We start from the raw sequence: 22,363 nt of genomic DNA, 5'->3' as shown, positions 1-22,363 counted from the left end.
CTCTAATCAAACTCCCCGCCAAATGCATCGATAACCCCTCGCGCAACAGCGTCTTTGATTGTCATTTCACTATCCAGGCAACCCCTCGGGGCTCAATAGATCCTGCGAACAAAGTCCCATCAGTCGAGTCCACCGGATGCTGACCTCCTTCCACGACCTGTCTGCACCAACTACCGGTTCACACTGCCGCCTCACAACTTCTGGAGCGAGGATGTGACGCACTGGAGTTAGAGCGGAGTTAAGAAGGTGGAGCTGTGGTAGATCATACGCAAACGTCGGATTACCTGAACTTCAGATCATTGATTGATAGAAGGAGGTCCTCCCTCAAGTTTCTCAAGACCTTCGACCTTGGATATTCAGGACAATCAGTCACACCACGACTACAGCAAAGATGGCCGAGAAATCGAAGATGGAATATACTAAGTATGCAGCCTCACCCACAGCCTTCTAAGCTTCGGCTTCGGCTTCGGCTTTGGAGGGATCTTCAATTAATGAGCATACATGGAGCTGGCTAACGATGGAGTAGTTTGGGCAAATCTGGCCTCAAGATCTCCAAGGTTATCCTGGGGGCCATGTCATTCGGTTCGAGCGAATGGCAGGAATGGGTCCTGAATGAAGACGAAGCCCTTCCTCTCCTCAAACATGCGTACGATTGCGGCATCAATACGTGGGATACTGTATGGCCAATACTTCAGTCGTCGAAACATCTCTAATACTCCCATCAGGCGGATATCTACTCCCACGGACGCAGCGAAGAGATCATCGGGAAAGCTCTCACGCAATACTCCATTCCGCGCTCTCGTGTGGTCATTCTCTCCAAATGCTACTTCGGTGTCAACCCCAAATCCCCCGGCATGCCCATCTCCGCGGTATCCACAAACGACGGCGACATGGTCAACCAGGTTGGATTGAGCCGCAAGCACATTCTTGACGCTGTTGAAGCGAGTGTGAAGAGGCTGGGCACATACATCGACGTCCTTCAGATCCACAGATTAGATCGCGGCACACCGAGGGAGGAGATCATGCGGGCACTCAACGATGTGGTGGAGAAGGGGTGGGTGCGCTACATCGGCGCATCAAGCGTATGTTCTACCTGCTGAACTGCTCCTAAACCGGCCGAACGAAGGCTGACCAGTCGGCGATAAGATGGCAACATGGGAATTCCAGACACTTCAGAACATCGCCGAGAAGCACGGCTGGCACAAGTTCATCAGGTACCCTCGTCCCTTCTCCCTGTTTCCTCATCTCCGATGAACAACCCGCTTAATGGCTTGCAGCATGCAAAACTACCACAACCTCCTCTACCGCGAAGAAGAGCGCGAAATGCTCCCCTACTGCTTCGACACCGGCGTGGGCGTGATCCCCTGGTCCCCCGTCGCCCGGGGCGCCCTGACCCGCCCCTACAACTCCCGCGACACCAAGCGCGAGAAGACGGACAAGTTTCTGCACAACCTGATCCGCAGCCGGGAGAACGAGGTGGACAAGGCGATCATCGACCGCACGGAGGAGGTGGCGAAGAAGAAGGGGGTTAGTATGGCGGCTGTTGCGACGGCATGGAGTCTGCATAAGGGGTGTAATCCAATCATTGGGCTGTCGAGTAAGGAGCGAATTGAGGAAAGTGTGGAGAACATCAAGGTGAAACTTACGGGGGAGGAGGTCAAGTATTTGGAAGAGCCTTATCTGCCTAAGGAGAGGGCAGGATATTGAAGTGGCAAAAGGAGCGGGACTAGACAAGAACGAGACGCGGCGTATCCTAAGATGTCATACATTGTATTGACTTTTGGCTCACACGGCGGAGGGCAGGCAGGCACGTGATGCGACACTCTGGACAGCCATCATGGAAAACTCAAGTACTGAAATTGCAGCAAGGATATAAATGAGATTGCGGCAAGGATACAAACGAAGTAGCTGGCACTAGAGGGAATTCCCGAAGTAGGAGCTGTGACTGCTCCGGTCAAAGTGCCTGAGGTGAGGAAGCACGGGATGTCAAAGATGGATCAGCCCTGCACCTCAACCCTTCTCCATGGATGAACCTGGAGTGTGATTCTGCTACGCAGGTGATGAGTCTTCGAACAGGGCGCAGTATTGCTTTTCCGTGGCGCAACGGAACGCTTTTGGATAGTGACCCAACAACAGAACCATGGTGGGCCCCTTGGCTCAGCTGCTCAGCTGCTTGTGCGAGCGTCGGAGCTGCCGTCAGATAAGTAGCTGCTGAGCCCCGACTCTCTGCTACAACTCTTCACTACCTTTTTGCAGAACAACCGTATTCTTCATTGCTTCTGGGCGGCATTGTTCGACGGCATTGTTTGCTCATCTATCAAGAGGCGACTGGAAATTGCTAGCTGAGCTGCCAAGCGGTCTCGGCGGCTTCATAAGACGGTCCGTGGTAACGGCAGCGACTTAGGCTTCCCGATAAACCATCGAGATGGGAAACACCTGTAGGTACACGAGTTTGATGATTCTGCCCTCATCGCCCTTCGATGCGTCTATCTCGTTGCTTTCCGTTGTCGAGAATACCTACCATTTCTCCTGTCCGCATTCATTCCCGCACCATGTCCCAAAAAGCGACAAGTACGAGTTCAGCTTCACCCGCCCTCGGCAAGTCTCCACCGGCGATATGATGCTGACAACTCTGTGCAAACAGCCCTCTTTGACCGCGTCCTAACCGGCTCCCAATCCTACCGCGCGCGAACATGCGAGCAGCAACCCGACTTCTTCAAGACCCTCGCAGCCGGACAGAAACCCGAGCTCCTATGGATCGGCTGCGCTGACAGCCGGGTGCCCGAAACCACCGTCTGCGACTGCAAGCCCGGCGACATCTTCGTCCACCGCAACATCGCCAACGTCGTTTCTCCCAACGACCTCAGCGCAAACAGCGTCCTCGACTACTCCGTCGGCGTCCTGAAGGTCAATGGGATTGTGGTATGCGGGCACACTAAATGCGGAGGTGCTGCGGCTTCCTTGGGCGACGAGGATCTTGGGGAGACTCTCAATACTTGGCTCGCGCCCGTCAGGGAGATGCGCAAGAAGCATCAGGAGGAGCTTGACCAGCTTGCGTCGGATGATGAGAGAGCTGCCCGGTTGGCGGGCCTCAATGTTCAGCGGTCTCTTGAGACCCTGCGCCAGAACAAGACAGTCATCAAAGCCATGGAAGAGCGGGATCTCAAGCTTTATGGCGTCATTTATGACCTCGCCGACGGGGAGTTGAGGGTGCTGGAACGGGAGTGAGGGATGGAAAATCATGGCCCCACACACGTCAAAGAAGCGGACGACATGTGAGCAGCATGAGTGAGACTGCGTAGCCGCAATGATTGGTTTGACTCACCGTTCTGGTTACAGCGCTGTAGTTTCTAGACGTTAGGCACAGATGTCCGCTTGATATCGTCATTAACCGCTGCGATTCACTCGAAAATCTCTAAGATTCCCTTTCCTCCTCCAAGCTATGATGTGCAAACTTATGCTACTCCTTATTCATGAAATGCAATCAAGCTGTTGCAGGGGCAACAACGCAGTTTCCCTATCCTTCGCGTCATCTGTCGTTCCGCGAAGTGATGAATGAAGGGGGCTAGAAGGATAGAGGGAGCTGTGGTGTCAAAGCTAGACGTCAGGTGACGCATGTTATTCACTTCAATACCTCCTTTCCGTTCAATTATGGCACGTGATCCGCTCCTCCTTGAGGCTTTTCAGCCCCCCTGCCCTCCTTAACTTTCCATCCTTCTGGCCTCACTCTTTCATTCCCTTAATAGTTCTATCTCGGCGCGCTCTGTATTTGCCCATTGCGAACGAAGTCCAGCTAGCCCGTGAAGATAGTCGACAAACATTCACTCGAAAGCTAACGGCGCGCTTTACGTTGGACCCATAGCCTATCGAGATCTTCTACAGGCCTCTCTTGAAGGATTACGGCACGCTTCGCGTTGGCCACATTGCGCTTCGTAGCCCCTTCAGTCTCGCACAACCTCACCGATAAGATTCAGCACGGCCGATGCGGGGAGCTTGGCTAATCTACAGGCGTTGCGCACTGAGATCGAGAAGTTTATCGATGATAAAGACGAGAGCTGCCAGCAACTCTCTAAGATCTTGGATAACCTGCTAGGCAAGGGCCGAAGCGTCAAAGGTTGAACGACCGTGATGTCTGGGAGCAAGTTCGAAACCTGGGTAAGACTGTAGCAGAGACTTAGATACAACACCGCTAACAAGAAGAAGTTTGGGCCAACGCAGATATAAGGCCTAGAAAAACAGCGCCAAATGGGTTCGTTCCTAGGAACCTCAAGAGCCTGAAACTGGACGTCGGATGGGATAATACTCAACACAACAATTTCCAATAGGCGCTAGATCTTGTTAATGCGAAAATTTAGGCAATTAGAAGAGCTCTAATGCAAGATCAGTCCGCAAACCAGCCTACCGTAGTTCCAGATCCGAACGCGGCTCAACCTCACGCTGCAGCTCCGAAGGCTCAACCTTCATCTACTACTCAGCCTCCTGCTAGTGGAGATCAGTCCATTGATCAACATCCCGCTGCAGCCCCGGTAGCCCAAGCCTCTTCCGCTGCTCAGCCTTCCGCCGTCGAGAATCTGTCCGCTCAGGCTCCTGGTGGTGCAAACCAGTCCACACCTCACCATTGACGGGAATGAGAGCCTTTCATCAGGCATGTCTGGTCGTGATGTGCGAGGATCTCAGCCTCTAGACCCCTTCTCGCTCAGCGAGCAAGAACAAGATTTCTTACATTGAAGCTGTTGATGCTGCAGAGTTCAGCTGCTCTTGGGATTGAGGTTGCTGTTGAGTTTAACGGTTTATTGGTTTGGTGGTTTTCGGAATTCATCTTGGGGTCTCTCTTGGATTCTTTCTTGGGTCTTTCCTTGGGTCTTTCTCTGCTCGAATCTGGCGAACCTATTTGGAATTTCAGGCTTGAGTTCTACGAACATCGGCTTGAGGGAATCCGGACCCCGGTATCGGGTTCGGCGGTTTATGGCTGGAGGGTTTTCAGACATCATTCGGTGGCCATTTCTCGGCTCGGATCTGGCGAGTCTGCTGGGCCTTACTGCTTGGGCTTTGATGCTTGAGCTTCTACTGCTTTCATGTTGATACGAATGATGAATACACCACTCAGATTTCCTGCGATGGATGGTGTTTGTGAAAAGACATAAGGCTCCGCGGTAAAACTAGGCGACGGTTTGAGGGCTAGAATGTTCTCCGAGGTTTCTGTGGGGCGCGCTACTGGGCCCGTGGGGAAGAGCACGCGCAGGGCCTACGAGCTTACATCGGTTGCAAAATGTAGGCCAGTTTCGTTCGCGAAATTCATCCATCCTCTCAGGCTCTTCGTGGAGATCATAAGAAGAACTGCATAGCCAACTCAGCGTTTAACATCACTAAATATTGGTGAAAGATAAAGAACAACTGCCTCAAGATATGTAATGTGAGATATTAATTGCAAAGGCCTTTAGCAAGGTGTGGAGACCTCAGAACATTATTTTTCCTCCATGTTCAGGTTTGTGATGGATTGCTCCTTGCTGCGTTGTCGCGTCGGTCCGGCTTAGGAGAGACAACGTCTCAACCAGGGCGACGCAGGAGCGAATGCCAGGTGCAGCTCCCTGCGGTCGGAGGGCAGATATTCCGATCACCCGCGTGACATTCTCGTCACCTCAAAGCGGCTGGACGGGGATAGTTTCAGTGCCACTGAGGTTCGGAAGGCGAAGCGCCTCCAACTTAAGCCCTGCCGTTGGAGCAGCGATACATCCCCGCAGATGGAGAGTAGGGTGCAGAAATCTGCTGTACGGAGCCACGCGTCTCGTTGTGCCAGGGCCTGCTTCCCTGCCTTGTCAAGCCTACCCTCATTTAGATGAACCGCCACGGTTCTTTCTTGGTCCTACTCTGGCTGACCTGCTCCACACCGATTGAAAGGTTGATCGCCGCGAGCCGCTAGGCGCGGCATGGATCTCCCCGCACCGAGCGGCAGGTACAGGAACGTTAGCTACCGAATGAGTGCTTCTCCAACGCCTGTATCTCCTGGGTGCGAGCACATGTCGACGTCATAGTCACGCTCTGCAGGTAGGTTCAACCTTCTGACATCAACACTAGTCTCAAGAGGGTTTCTCCCTTGCTCGTAGCTGACTTACTGCTCGTGTAGACTGATGGCAACTCGTCTGATCCCCCTGAGACGGACATCTGTCTGCAACGGTAGAAGGGCCGTTTTCTATACCCTGCTCTGTATCCTGTGATTCTATCGTGATACACGTTGGCCAAACGACGATCCATCGGTCTTGAATATCACACCAGTCCTTGTCCTGGAGTCACACATCCGAGACAGCGGGAAACATATAGATTGTAAGGAAGAGCAGTGAAACAACATGGAAAGTACCTAGAACTCGGAAGTTCCAAGCACGTACAGAGGGCGAGCACAGGGTACCGACCTGGATTGTTGTATTGTACTCAGGCTCAGGCTCACGCCGAAGACCACGCATACCTGCAAGGAGCTTGGAAGTAACTCGATACCGACCGGCCATGCCATCCGCAAATTTCTGGAGACGATCCACTTTCAATAGTAGTTGCAGCGGGAAAAAGACCATAATCAACCAGTGTGCATCGAGAACGCCGACTAGCCCTCCAGGACAATCTGCGGATTGGACGTGGAATCCCTTAATTCGCTTCCTTGGTATCGGGCTCCTCGTGTTCAATGCTGCCAGATCTAGGCGCATCGCGCTCGCAGGTGCTAGAGGTTGGCCCGTCGTGGTCATTGCTGCCAGACTTTGGCTCGCGGTTGTTGCTGCCATATCTGGGGTGCGGGCACGAGGGTATGAGCAAACGATCACAAGCCTCACAAGGTTATTCCCACGCGGCTTGTGTCTCTTTGCTGGATCTGAGGATCAGACTGGTCGCATAGGCCCTGGAGTGGTAGGATTTCTTGCAAGCTTTGTACCAGCTTCAGCCTGCGCTCCCTGCACGACGCACTTTAGCTGCGACAGCCGACAATCTTGATAACGTAGGCGGCGCCGGAAGAGATTGCTTGATGTCATATTCAATTGCCGGTGACGGGATCTTCTCTCCTCTTTTATGGGTGGCGGATGCGTATAAGAAGCGCCTCCCCATCTGCCTCGAGAGTCTATTATCGATCTACAGCATCAGCACTTCAGAGCATAACCTCGACCTGCTTCATCTACATCTTTCAAGCTTCTCCGAGAAGTCTAGCACCCCCAATCAATCACCATGTTGATGAAGAATATCCTCACTCTCCTGACCGTCGCAGTTGCCGCCTCTGCCGCTCCCGCTGCCGAGCCAGAGCCACAGCAGACGGGCTCCCAGCAGAACGTCTGCGGCAACGACCAGAGACTGAAGTGCTGCCAGCAACTCCAGACACAGCGGGTCCGGAACGGTATCCCCGTTATTGTCGGCCTCCAATGTGTCGACATCAATGGTGAGTCGCCCGACACGGCATCTTGCGTCGGAATATGGCTAATCCCGCTCGCACACGAAGTGATCAGCGCACTCAACCAGCAGTGCACCCAGAGGGTGGCTTGCTGCTCGTCCGGCAACCAGGTATATTCTAAGTACCCTCCACTTATGTTTCAAGCGGTTGACGATGTTGCCTTCAGTCTGGTCTCGTCAATATCGGAAACGTTTGCGTCCCAATCTTGTAGGGGTTTAGAATGCCTCAGCCTATCTTCTTGGACTATCTTAGGAGGCGACCTAGAGTGGCCTCAGCCTGTCTTTACCAATTTATGTATGATACGGCGAGATCCTATTCAACATAGGAACATTCAATACAGTCGCTACCAATAGAATTGCTTGAGCTTTGCGTAAAACTCTATGGTCTAGCTCGCCCAATTGGACTTTTGAACGCTCTTCCTCTTCTGGCAAATGCATGCGCATTCCTGAAAACTTCTGATCTTTGATCCATGCTTGCTAGCGGGAGGGATAATTGGCAGATGCCAACCCTGAAGACAACTTGAAGAACAAGTCTAAGGTCTGCTCAACGACGACCTTTCGACAGAGCCTGCAGTGCCGGCTCTCCACACCCTGGTGATTATGCTAAATCGCGCTAGCCTGGGTCGATCTCCTGCCATTCCCTAGTCCATTGGTAAGAGTTTTCTAGAGCTTGGGGACGTTTGCTGACACCTATGACTTCCCTGGATTATCGAATCTTGGATATCATGCCGGGGATGCCGCGCAAGTGGTTGTAAGAGTATTCCGTGTTACCCAGCCCAACGCTAAGATATCCGCTCTCTGGCAGTCTGGGCGTGTTTGCAGCCCAGTGGCCCAGTGACATTTACCGCGGATCCGAAATCTAATTCAAGGGCGGCACTGCCTTGTCCAGAATCTCTCCTTCGAAGAGCGAAGCAGATGGACTAGTGACCATCAAGCTGCATAAGCCGTTAGCAACGCAATGATTCTGCCTGCGAAGTGATTGGGCACCATTGGGACCCTTCTACGGAAAGGACAGCGGTATCGTCTTGGACACGCTTACATGTAGGGGACCTTGCCTGCAGCATGAGCGGGTGGATCCACCCCTGAGGAAGCAATTTCCTGCTTAAGATGGGCTACCATGAAGCTCACATAACGCCGTAAGAGCTTCTATGGGGAACTCGGATGTCTAGCGCAGTTGATGCTGCAAGAGTAGTCTTAAGCCGAGTTTATCGGGCAAGCGACACCGACAATGACCCTTGCAAATGTATATCTATCCAGATTTAACAGAGCGTTAAAAATACACTCGACAGTTTGTTCGAGAAGATGGAGAAGAAGGGATAGTAAAAGCACGGCTGAGCTATCGTCCCGAAAATTCTAGTCGTTTCAATTACAGATGACTTCCGAGGTCAGATCTTAATGCAAATTACCAAACTTCTTCCAAGGTTACGCTTGGCTTCTCCACATAATCTTCAGGACACATAGGGCAACGCTTGTAGCACTCCGTAGAAAATCGTAAAGTCCATGCTTTACATTTGAAGGTTCGCCAATTGGTTCACCTATTTCCCCAATCGCCTTGCGATCGCAATAATGTCGTCCCCAAACTCCGGATGCCGTCCTCTCTGGTCCGGATTCGTCGTCTCCATCATCTGGTTCAGCATACCAGGCACCGCGTCGGTTATTAGCATGCTCGCATAGACTGCACGACCTTGCGCATCATTCCAACTCTCCCGTCCAGCGGCGTGGCCCCGCAATGCAGGGTTGATGGTGTAGAGAATACCCTATCGGCGAGTAAGACATTGTCGTCCGGAGCCTCGCGTCTTGCGGACTTATCGCATAATTACAATTGTACGGCCAACGAAGTCCCACATGAAGTAAATTCTGTTCTTCGAAGCGGCCGGAGTCATATAAGTCCGGTGTAGGTTGGGTGACATTGCGGGATGGTGCGCGAGCTTCTCAAGAGGGCTTGAGAGTCTCGACGAGTTCCCTCCATGCCGGTGCTGCGGTCGATGGAACCGGGCGGGATAGGAGCTCGCTAGTAAACTCTTCGCGTGTGCTTGTATACGGATCCATGAGTGGTGCTGTGCTCGTGCATTGTGATCATGGTGGCTGGAGGCGCAAACTCCATTGAAGCACGCACGGCCCTACAGATGATCCGCTTCAGGGGTTCTACATCTATCTAGTAGGATCAACCGGCAGGATGAGCGCGTCGTAGCACAAGGCTGTGCACAGTGGCAGTGTGGTATATATGCGAAGACTACCGAAGACATAGAAGCTTAACGGGTAGATGCTGTGGTCATAATTGTCTCTATGGATTTTTCTGTTCGGCGTTACAGTACATTCCTATCAATAAAACACGAAAGTCTGCTGTCCGTCACTTGTAGCATCGTCGGTATCGTTGCACTTCTTATCTCAGTCTCAACTATATCACAAGCGCTTTACGTCTACTTTGTTGCCTATCGTGATGCGCCGGCAGAGCTCCGCAGGTACACTTCTCAGTGCGGATTGCTAGCACTGACTATATCTCAAAGTAGTTCACCCCTGTTGTCTGAGTCTAGAAGGCAGAGTTAGAAAGTTCAATTGATGCGGGTTCTCATAGGTCTCACGTTCTGAACCAACGAATGCGCTTATTCAAGAAATTCTCACCAAGTATACTCTCGTCCACTTTCCACAACTTTTGTTAAGCTCCTACAGAAAACACGAACACAAGGTGGAGTGTAGAGGTCATCACCTTCACAGCCGTCTACTTCGATAAATTTCGCTTCTCGAACCGGGGCACATCCCATGCAGCCTTGCTTTTAGAGTCTCTGTATCAGTTAATGATCGCTCCCGGAATGTGCTTAGTGGTGATTCAGTTCACAGGCCGGGCCTGTAACTCCTCTGATTCAGGGGCCACCCCATTGATAATGTATCACTACGATGAATTCCGTCCGGTCTCAGATAATCTTCAATTGTGCCGGCTCCACTGCTGGACGACGGAGCTTCATAGTGTGTGGACAAGGGTTCTGCAGAGCCTCTTTAGTCCGATGCTGGCGCGTGTGACCTGGGCAGTGCTGGGCTGCATCCAATCTCAATTGATGCCATGAAGTAGGCTTCAAGTGCTCATATAGCCGCTGGGAACACGAAGCCGCTGAATTAGGTGGGCTTTACCCAACGGAGCGTGGGCTGAGGACGGTCGGGCTTTCTTAGGGGGCTGTGCAGTCCGGGCGTATAAGTAGGAGGTGCATGATTGTGACTACACAGCCTTCGCCCGCACGAGTGTCCACACCTTTTCTAAATATAGTCTCAAAATCATTTGTCTTTTTACTTCCTCAAAGGCGAGAACGGGGGCTCCAAGTAGTTCCTTTCAAGCGTCAATCGACGAAGGCGAGACGCCGTTAACCGAAAGCGAGGATGCATACTACAAGCCGATTGTTCGACACTTCCCTGAGACAGCACACCTCTACATCACGGCGGGCTTCGTGCTAACGACGCGTTGTCTAAGACGACTCAATATCTATTTAATAGACTCCCCTTCGGGAATAACGCTAATAGATTTTACAAGCTCTTCTCAAAGTTCTAGCAAGTAGAGAGCTATTATAAGGGCGCTAGATAAAAGTTAAAAGCTATATTATACGAGATAAAGTATACTTGTTTTATACTAAAATAATTTCTAGAGTTCTTAAAAAGTACCCTCTAAGCTAGATATAAACTATAGATCTTTTATAATAGAAAGAAAGAAGTAACGAATATAATATAGGCTACTATAAGTATATATAATATATTCTTAGAAAGTTAGTTCTAAGATAGACTTAAACTATAGACTTTACATATAAACTATAAACACTATTATTATAGGTAAAGAGTTTAAGTATAAACTTAGATAAGTAGATTATATATATTTATAGAGATAAGGTATTAAGATAGAACTTTTAAAATAGTAATAGAACTATAGTAAAAGATTGTGTAAGGCTAGATAGTATATAAAATAAGTATAGTACTACTTAATACTATAATGTAACTAGTAACTAGCTATCTAAAAACCCTTAAAGCTCTATATATATAGCTTGTACTAACTTCTATATAATAAACCTTCTATACTACTATACTATAACTAGTATAGTCTTTTTAACTTTCTTAAAATATTATTTAAATAGATAATTATTAATTCTAATAGAGGTATTAATGATAGACTATAGTTTAGTAGACTATTTTTTTTGATAATAAGTTATTTCTAATACTCTCTTTTAATTCTTAGTAGTATTATATAGTTAGAATAGTATTACTTTAACTAGTGTTTACTACTATTAGCTAGAACTAGATAGTATAGATTACTATAGAGTCTTTTTATACTAGACTTGTAAGTTCTCTGTTTAAAACATATTTTATATTAATATTTTTAAATTTTTAGTAAAATTTTTTTTAAAGGATGTTATATTTATAAATATAGCTCTTATTTTAGGCCTTTAGTTTAAGTCTAAGCTCTGTAAGAAACTCTTAAGATATAGTAAAAGCTACTTAAATACTCTATTTCTAAAGTAGGTAATTATAAATATAACTCTATTTTTAGTCTAGAACTGAACTTATTTCTACTAGATATATAGATTGTACTAAAGCAAAAATAGTTTTAATTCTTTTCTAGCTCTATAATATTTATTTAGTATCTTGATCTTAATAAATTTATTCTTAGAAGAGGCTTTTAAGATCTAGTTTCTTTATTATCTAGTAATAGATTCTATAGTAGATATATTAATATATCAATCTTAAGTATTTCTTTAAAAATAGTACTTAGAGTATAATAGGTGCTCTCTTTAGATAACAAAATTAAGCTACTAGAGTATAATATAATTCTAATTAAGTAACAAAAAAATAGTATAAGATATAATGGCATTAAATTATTATTATAAGCTAATAATTATATTTATTACAAAAGTATAAAAATCTTATATTAAGTAAAGTATTCCAAGAAATAGGAATAGTACTATCTACATACTATAGTTTTAAGTAGGTATTATTATATCTTACTTAGTCTACTTAGTATACTTGGTTACTAAGTATAGTAAGTATACTAATTACTTACTTAGTATCACCCTAGTAGTTAGTCTACTTATAATCTCTTAGTACTAAGCACTTACTTAGTAGCGCGCCGCGTCTCTATTTGTAATAGATATCTTATAAGAAAGAAATACTTATTCTAGAGAGCTTTAAAGAATATTCTACTTTAGTAAGTAATTAACTTTATAGAGTATTATTATAAGATTCTATAATACTACTATAATAAGCTAGAATATTAAGAAAGAGAAGGATTTTATCAGAAAATTATAGACTAATACTATTAAAATAATCTTTACTAGAATGTAAATAGCATATTAAGACTTATAGTTAATTCTAAATATATACTTTAAGCTATAAAAAGAAGACTCTATATCTATTTTGGATTTCTAACTATATAAATAGTAAGCGCTAAATATAGTATATATACTAACTATAAATAGTAAGTATCACTTAGTTTTTACTTAAAAAGCTATTCTAGAATAGATTAAAGGTTATACTCTTATAACTAATAACTTAGAGTCTATTATATAGTTTATTTAGAATAATATTCTCTACCATTATAGTAGATCTAGAAAGCTTATTACTAATAGAAACCTAGAGAGTTAAGGTACGTTAATCAATCTAATAGATTAATATAGTATAAGGTAGATTAAAGTCTCTACCTACTATTTCTAGGTAAATAAAATAATTAAAAAAGTATAAACCTATAATAAATACTTTAGTAAAGATAATAAAGAGAGCTATAGAAAAATGGATCTACTATTTACTAGCTATTTTCTATATAGACTATACTACTATATAAGCTATTACTAATATAACGCTAGTATAGATTATTTATAGGAATAACTATATCTTACTAACTAAAATAGAAACTTCTATCTAGTAAACTTTGCTATAGAAGAATATCTAAATAGCTATAAATCTTTTTATATTATAAATCTAGTAGTTAGAGTAGTAAGATAAGAATGTAAGTAAAGCTCTTTTAAGTATATACTATTACTAGAGATAAAACAAGAAATACTTTAATAACTATTAGTACTTATATTTAAATAAGCTTAATATAGAAGATTTAGTACTTCTGTATAAGACTTAACTTAATAAAATATATTATAAGAAGCTTAGCTTTAAGTAGAAGGGTTCTTATTATATTTATTCAATATCTTTTAACTAAAAAATATACTTAATTAAAGAACTTAGTAGAGTAATAGTTAAAAGTACAAAGCTAAATAATTAGCTAGAGTATTTTTATATATATTTTTTACAAAAAGAAGAAGAGTATTCTCTACTAAATATTCTTTTAGTAAAAGAAGATAAGAAGGCGCTAAATCTTTTCTTACTATCTAAAGTATTTTATTTAAATAGTTTATAAGAAAAGAATGTTTAGCTTATTTTTTAGAGGATTCTTAATTAGATACTATAGAACTATTATGTGTTATTATCTTAGATAGTAATTTAATATTGTATATAGTTACTATAGATAGTAATTTCGTACTATACTATATTACTAAGGGTAATAAGATCTTATTATCTATATTTATATATAGAAATAATTAATAGATTAAGTTCCAAGTAGAAAGAAAAGATAAGAAGTAGATAGATATTATAGTTTTAATAGATTCTTTTACTAAGCTTTTACTAACTTATTTTTTATACTTTTGTTTCTTAATTCGCGTATCTATTATTATATATATAACTTTCTATACCTGTTTAAAGAATTTTCCTTATCTTAAAGAGTTAGTTATATTAGAATTTCCGAGTATTTATATTTCTACTATAATTTAAATTAAGAGAGACTATCTAGACATAATAAAGCTAGTGTAAAGTAAATAACTAGTCTAAAACGCTTTTATCTTACTTTTTAGTAGTATAAAAAGTACTTTAAGCTAGTATATAAGTAGTTTATTATAATAGGTACTATCTCTAGATAATAAAACTAGGCTACTAGGGTATAGTATAATTCTAGTTAAGGAGTTAGAGAGTAGTATAAGATACAATGCATTAAATTAATCTTATAAGGTAATAATTAAGTGTATTATAAAAAAATAAGATTCTTATATTAAGTTAAGTACATTATTCTAAAGAGAGAGAACAGTACTATCTATATACTATAGCTCTAAGTGAGTATCTTTATATCTCTACTCTATTTACTCTATCTACTCTATCTATCTTAGCGTACTCTACTATAGATTAGATAGAGTATACTAAGATCTATAGAGTATATTATATATTAGCCTATACCGCCTAGTATCTAACTAGCACGCTAGCTCTTATTCGTAATACTTATTTCTATTAAGCTACATTAGGAAAAAATCGGGTGCTTATGAAATTAGCTACAGTCTAAGATATCTAAGGCGCTCTAAGTATACTTTAAGCGCGCTTTAAGCGCTTACTTAAATTACTTTAAATACTTAAAGCGCACTTAGAGTATACTTAGAGTATACTAATATATAATATACCTAAAATAGTTAGTATTACTTAGTAAGCAAAAAAAAAAAATATTATATAAAAAATCTTAGAGTTCCCTTTCTCGCTTAATTTTTACCCCCCTATAAAAATAGGTTATATATCCACGTATTTAAAAGTTAAGTGGATAATAATTGTTTGTATCAAAAGTTTACCCCCTAAACTAGCCCTATTATATATCCCCTCTATCCTACTAGTTAGATTAGACTTAAAGCTTTTTCTAAATTTTTTTTAGCTACTAACTAAGTATACCAAGCCTACTAAGCTGTACCTCTAGATATTTTAGATATTTTAGATACCTTAGATAATTTAGATAGTTTAGATATATTAGATAGTTTAGATATTCTAGATATTTTAGATATCTAAAATATCTAAAGTACTTTAAGTATTTTAATATACTTATAAGCCGCTCGCGAGTAAGTAGAGTTACTTAGAGTGGGCTCTAAGTACTTGAAGTAGCTCTAATTACCGAAATTTTTTTCCTAATATATAATAGCTAGATTAAGTTTTAGTAAGAGTAGAAGAGTAAATAACTAGTATATTAGTAGAGAGAGTATTAGGCATAGAGGTACTACTTATAAGATAAAAGTACTTTATAGTTCTTAGCTCTATAGATTAGATTAGAACTATAGATAAGCTACTAGTATATAGTTTTCTACTCTATAAACTAGATTGGTACTATAGATGAAGCTACTACTCTATACTTTTTTGTTCTATAAACTAGATTAGTATTATAGATAGACTATCAATATATAGTCTTTTACTCTATAAGCTAGATTAGTACTATGAATAGAATACTATAAGGCTTCTATCTCTAGTTTTATATAAAAAAAGAAAGAAGAATAAAAGCGAGAATTAAAAGTACTATATAGTCTTTTATCCTATAGACTAGATTAGTACTATAAATAAGATTTAATTAGGCACTTATCTAATAGTCTGGTAAAGAAAGAAAGAAGAAAAAAGAAAGCAAGTAGAAGTACTTTTATAAGTAACTACTAAAGAATATCTCGTAGGCTAGAGTAGCTAGCTATAGCTAAACTTATTATTAAAAAAAAGTAAGAAAAATATACTAGTAGTACTTTAAAGAAACTATATCTTATTTTAAATTTTTAAATAAAAAGCAATTTCTAGTAGAGGAAAATCTATATACAATTAAAAGAAAGCTTTAAAGAACCTTTTAAAGAAAGAGGAAGACTAAATTAAAATCTAAAGAAGTAATAAAAATATTTATTAGAAAGTCTAAGAATTAGAGCTATTAAATCTAGAATTTCCCTAAGATTACCTTCTAAGTAAAAGAATTAGATATTTTTTTACTTTATATTATTTTAAAAATATTTTGTAGTAAGAAAAATAGTTTATTAGTATAAGTCTAATAACTAAAAGATAGTTATCTAGATAAGAAAGAAATAATGTATTGTATTATAGAAAAGTCTTCTAATAGTAATACTATTAGAATCTAAAAATAAAATAGTAATAAGGTGCCGCGCTACTACTACAAATCTTTAAGTCTCTTGTTTATTATAATAATCGAATTTAATATATTTAGTACCTATTTTTAGTTACTTTAATAGTTAGAATTTAAATAGTTAGAGAGTATATAGAAACTTAGTCTAGATAGTAGTCTAGTTCTTTATTAAAGGAATTTTTTTAGATACTTAGAGCCGCTTAGAGTGCTTAGAACCTTTAAATAACTCTACTCGCTTATAAGTAACTCGCGAGTAGCTTAGAGTATACTAAGTATACTTAGAGTACTTAGAGCGGGTCTTAGTATACTAAGCCTACTTAGTTATTATAAAAAAAAGATTAAAAAAAGCTCTAAGTCTAATTTAACTAATAGAATAAAGAGGGTATATAATAGAGCTAGTTTAGAGAGTAAACTCTTTATAGAACTAGGTATTATCCGCTTAATTTTTTAAAAATATAGATATAATATCTATTTTTATAGGGGAATAGATATTAAGTAAGAATGAGAACTCTAGAATTTTTTATAAAATATATAATTTTTTTAATTAACTAAGTAATATATACCTATTCTAATTAATTAGAGCGCTTACAGCGCTTAGAGTATCTTTATAAGTACTCTTAAGCACTTAGAGCGCGCTCTAGATATCTTAAATATTCTAGATATTTTAAACTATAGCTAATTTTATAAGCGCCTGAATTTTTTCCTAATATAGAAGTCTTACCTTCTACCTTATTTTCTTAATTAGATACTTCTTTTTATTCTTTAAGAATATACATAAACTTTTACCTATTTTGTTAATAAATGCTACTTCTTCTCATAATATTAACTCTTTTATAATACTCTACTTTTAAAACTACTTTAATTATTCTATATAATACCCTCTTTTTTTTCTCTAGTTTGTATAACTCGCTTTCTTTAGTAAACTAATAAAGCTTTATTATAAAGAGAGCGCTTATTAATACTAGTTCCTTTTAGCTTTAAAAGTAGTTTCTTTATACTTTTGTACTACTAGACTATCTTCAGATTGAAAATTCTATAAACTTTAATTATGTATTAGTTATACTTACTAAATCTAATTTCTTCTATTAATTCTAATTATTCTTCCTTCTTTTTATAAATTATTATCTTCTACTAAAGCTTTTTATACTTATAGCTATATATAGTATTATTTGAAGTGTAATAAAGCTAAGTAACTTCTATAACTTTAGTAAAGACTCTACTTATATTATTAACTCTTTATATTTATTTATATTCTTTAAGTAGCTTGCTAGAAGCTTTTATTTTATTTTCTTCTAATTTCTCTTTTTTCCCTCTACTTTATTGAAATTATTGTTCTTATGTATTTACGGATAGTACTAGTTCTATTTAGACTTAGTCTAAAAGAAGAAGTAACATTTTTATAATTTTACTTTTGTAATAATAAAATAACAAATATAAAGTATAATACTATAATAATATATTTTAAGTCCTTTCTATCACTCTTCTATACTATTAGAAGTAGATTCATTTCTTCTCTAAGCTAACTTTATATATATAAAACTATATATTCTCTTCTATATATAAGAACATATATAAGTAGTCGATAAGATAAGCCTATAACTCTATACTACTAACTAGTAGTACAAGTAGTTCTAGTTATACCTAAGAATAAGTAATTAATACTTTCTAATAAAGATATTCTACTAATAGTTACTAGATTCTCTACTTTTACTACTACTATCTAATATAACTCTATTTCTTCTAGTTCTATACCTTCTTGTAGATTTAAGTTGCTAATAAGATTAACCTTCTCTATTTCTACTAAAGACACGCTTGTTTTTATAATAGATAGAATAATATATACTTTTAAAAACTAAGTAAAAGAGCTTTTTAGCTTTAAGTAATTGAAAATACCTACTAGAACTAAATACTTCAAATACTTCTAAAATCTTATGCTAGTAATATACTAGAATCTAGTACTTATTAGACTATCTAGAATGTAAATATTAAGTTATTATTAGGAAAAGATTTAGAGGCTTATGAATTAGCTATAATCTAAAATATCTAAGATATCTAAGGCGCTCTAAGCGAGCTTAGAGTGCTTAGTAAGTAGTTTTTAAGTATCTAAGCGCTTAAAGTAATTAGAGCGCTTATAGTAGGTATAAATTACCTAATAAATAAATAAAAATATATAGTATATAAAAAATCTTAGAGTTTTCTTTTTTGCTTAATATCTATTCCTATATAAAAACAAGCAATATATTCATATTTTTAAAAGTTAGGTGGATAAGAATTATTTTTATTTAAAGTTTACCTCTTAAACTACCTCTATTATATTCTCTCTTTATTCTACTAGTTAAATTAGACTTAAAGCTTTTTTTGCTCTTTTTTATAGTAATAACTAAGTAGGACTTAGTATACTAAGACCTACTATAAGTGCTTAGAGTGCTTATATATACTTATAAGCCACTTATAAGTAGATATAGTTACTTAAAGGCTTTAAGTACTTAGAGCGAGCCATAAGCGCTCTAAGTAGCTCTAAGTATCTAAAAAAAAATCCTAATAGTAAGAAAATAAGCTACTCTTTAAGAATCTTAGTTTTTAGTAAGTCTAGAATATTAGCTATTTAATAAGTATTATAGATTAGAAGAATACATTTATTAGTAAGCTTCTACTTTTATTTCTAAGTGAATAGTATATAGTAGCTCAAAAGATTAATAACTTTATTTAGTTAGAAGCTAAGATACTAGATACTCTAAAGAATAAAGTATACTTAGTAATACTATTTTTAGAAGAGTATTTAGAAGAGAAAAAGTAGAGAGAACTAATAGCTATATTTTAAAGAAGTAGGCTACTATAATAAATTATTTAGTAAATATCTAAATATATAGAGTTTAATATTTAGATAATATAAAGAAGTTAGGTTTAAAGTACTTCTTCTAGAAGTATAACTATAGCTAATAATAGCTATAAGTTGTTAAAGGCTAGCTTATAGATAGGGGTTTAAAGTAAGGTACTATAAATTTAAGCTATAGAAGAGCCTAAGTAGCTAGGCTTAGAGTAAAAGAAATACTTTAATGGTATAGTCCCGCTATTAATAATAGTATTCCTACTAGAGAATACTAGTATTTTAAGTAGATTCTAAGTAGGTTTCTAGACTTAGTAGTAATAGCCTCTACTATTATAAATAAGACTAGAGAGATACTAAATAAAGAGCTGAAAGTACTAAACTCTAAATATTTTGAAAAAGGGCTCTCTACTATTTATATTTAAATACTTAGAGAGCTTCTAAAGCTTTAAATAGATATACTAGCAGAAATACTTTATATATACTTAGTATTTATTTTATATATTAGACTCTATAATATTTAACTAATAAAAAATATAATATCAATCTAGTATATAGTTTAAGAGATAGACTACTAACTTCTATAACTAATATACTAAAAAGACTACACGCTTTTGAATCTATTTTCTTAATTCTAAGTTCTAGTTAAAAAGTACTCTAAAAGAATATTCTATTCCTCTTAATAATAAAACTATAAAAGCTCTAAAAAGTAGATGTTATAGTAAAACTCTTAAAAGTATTATTAGTTTAAGAAATTAAGAAATACACTCTAAATAAAACTAAATTCCTTAAAGTTACTAATAGTACTAAAGAAAGTTTCTTTATTCTAATAATCTAAAAAGAAACTCTTTTAATTAATTATAATATTCGTGCTCCCTTAGTAATTTTTATAATAAGATCTATTATTACTATACTTTAAGATTACTAATTAGAGTAATAAGTATTATCTTCTTCTTATATACTTATTTTTACCTAAAAACTCAATCTATAGAAACTAGAACTTAGGTTTTAAGAATATTGGCCTAAAACATATTAATATACTTAATAGAATAGATTTTTCCACTAAATATAGCCTTAGCGAAAACTATAACTTCCTCTAGAGTTTCTATAGTAAGAACGCTTATAGCGCTATAATAAATACTATAGATTGAAATTATAAAAAGTATTAAGATTAACTCTTAGTTTAACCTTATACTATTAATATATCTAATTTGTAGCGCTCTATAACTACTAGTATAAAAGCCTTAGGAATTTAAAATTTTAGCTAAGGCTTAATAATTGCGACTAAGGGTTAATGCACTTAGTTATTACTATATATCGCTTAATTATACTTCCCGTCTATACTATACTAATTTACTACTATTATACTAGAGAACACAATAAATGTATATAACTTATAGAAATTAAAGGTAAATATTACTACTACTATAATCTAGTAATAGATTTAGCTAGTAGTATAGCTCTATAAAGTAGCTATCTACTAGCGCGTGCTTATACTATTATTCTGTCTATACTCTCTTAGCTGTTTAGATATTATTATAATCTAATCGTTAATCTAGTTCTATAATAGCTCCTTCTATTTATTAATTAGTAGCTATCTAAGCTTCTTAATTATCTTAATAAATACACGGTAGTTCTTACGCTTGTATTTAATCTTATACTAGTAGTTGTTAATAATATAAAAGTTAAGCGATTATAGAGGATTTATATTCTAAGATAAACCTACTTTCTACTTCTATTAAGCTGCTAGATTAGTCTTATTACGTGTATTATACCCTTAATTATTATTCTCTTAAAGTAGAAAGTCTTATTACTTACACTTAGCCTCCTTCTATATTAGTAGAACGTGTAGCTTAATAATCTCTCTAAGATAGCATTTTTAAGTAAGATTACTACTATAGAGTCGCTTATACGTAAGCTTCTTATAGTATATATACTTACATGCGGCCTTATTCTTAAACTTATACTTATAGATAGATCTTTGCTCTGCTAGCTCTATTTAATATTAGTAGATATATTTAGTAGCTACCTCTTATAACTCTTAATAAAGCTCTTACTTATTAGCCTCCTCTTATTAAAACTAATCTTTATTAGATATCTTGTTCTCTCTATAGAAAATTAGCTTACTCTTATAGTTCTATCCTACCTAAGTAATAGCGTGAAGAACTAAAGCTTTACCTCTATACTTAAACTAGTAGTAAGTTAGATTATAGTATTTAGATCTTATTCAAATAACTTACTTTATATAAGTAGAGTTAAATAAAAATAGACCTTATTACTAAACTAAATAGTCTTCTAAAACTCTTACTCTTTCTTAGTGTTATTCTAGATATACTTATTATAGAACTTTAGTCTCTTTTTAACATTTAGCTATCATATAGAGCCGCTAGTACGCTTTATACTTATAGTAGCTATATATATTCACATAATTTCTAATAGTATTTAGTAAGCTATTCTATAGGTAAAACTCATTGTATAGATTAGTTTAATACTAAAGCTAAGAGAGATAGTCTTAATTGATATAACTAATTATTCTTTTAATTATAGCCTTATTAATCTTAGGGGATTAGCATAATCGAGTGTATTCTAAATATCTTATTATTTAACTAGCTAGAGTCGAGCTATTCTAATACCGCTAGGTTTATAAAGAGATACTAGTAATATTATATATCTTATTCTAAGTATACTTACTACTGTCTCTAAGCGCTTAGACTACTACTTTTAACGAGCCTAGAGTAGACTATTTAGCCTTAATTATACTTATAGAAGAGAGTAAAGAGATTATATATAGATCAGATTAAATAGCGTGTGCTTAAGGGTCTTAGTAGGCTTTAGTTATATAGCTATTATTATAGGTAGAATAATAGAGGTAGTATAGAGCTATTATAATTATTTTTAGGCTTATTAAGTATACTAGCTAGTATATAAATGTAGTGAGATAGTAATTCTCTAGTATTAACTAATAAATTAGTATAGAGTGGGCGGGGAGCGTAATTAAGCGAAATGTGGTAATAACTAAGTATATTAACCCTTAGACTATAGAGCTATAGAATCTAGTAAAATTTAGATAGAGTTAATCTTATAGTAGTATTATCTTAAACTAAGCTCCTATTAAATAAAAAACTAATTTATTAGCTAGAGAAGTCTATATTTTTAGAAATCTTTATAGATTACTATCT

The 22,363-nt window shown here is 37.7% G+C and overlaps 3 protein-coding genes across 3 annotated transcripts; all 3 read left to right on the top strand.

Moving 5' to 3' along the window:
• Positions 1 to 391: 391 nt before the first annotated feature.
• Positions 392 to 1,707, top strand: W97_08345 (aldo-keto reductase; the record flags this gene model as incomplete). Its single annotated transcript, XM_007786159.1, has 5 exons — positions 392 to 423; positions 527 to 677; positions 726 to 1,082; positions 1,147 to 1,214; positions 1,278 to 1,707. 5 exons carry the CDS (start codon positions 392 to 394, stop codon positions 1,705 to 1,707), a joined length of 1,038 nt encoding a protein of 345 aa, XP_007784349.1.
• Positions 1,708 to 2,552: 845 nt separating this feature from the next.
• On the top strand, positions 2,553 to 3,228 carry W97_08344 (uncharacterized protein; the record flags this gene model as incomplete). The annotated part of the gene is made up of 2 exons (XM_007786158.1): positions 2,553 to 2,571; positions 2,645 to 3,228. The coding sequence occupies 2 exons, from the start codon at positions 2,553 to 2,555 to the stop codon at positions 3,226 to 3,228; spliced, it is 603 nt and encodes a 200-aa protein (XP_007784348.1).
• A 3,972-nt stretch (positions 3,229 to 7,200) lies between these two features.
• On the top strand, positions 7,201 to 7,631 carry W97_08343 (uncharacterized protein; the record flags this gene model as incomplete). The annotated part of the gene is made up of 3 exons (XM_007786157.1): positions 7,201 to 7,408; positions 7,469 to 7,530; positions 7,587 to 7,631. The coding sequence occupies 3 exons, from the start codon at positions 7,201 to 7,203 to the stop codon at positions 7,629 to 7,631; spliced, it is 315 nt and encodes a 104-aa protein (XP_007784347.1).
• Positions 7,632 to 22,363: the final 14,732 nt, after the last annotated feature.

This window comes from Coniosporium apollinis, assembly GCF_000281105.1.
Source record: "Coniosporium apollinis CBS 100218 chromosome Unknown supercont1.52, whole genome shotgun sequence".
Taxonomy (NCBI): Eukaryota; Fungi; Ascomycota; class Dothideomycetes; genus Coniosporium; species Coniosporium apollinis.
Note: the sequence above shows the minus strand (reverse complement) of the source record. Positions and strands in the feature narration are given on the sequence as shown.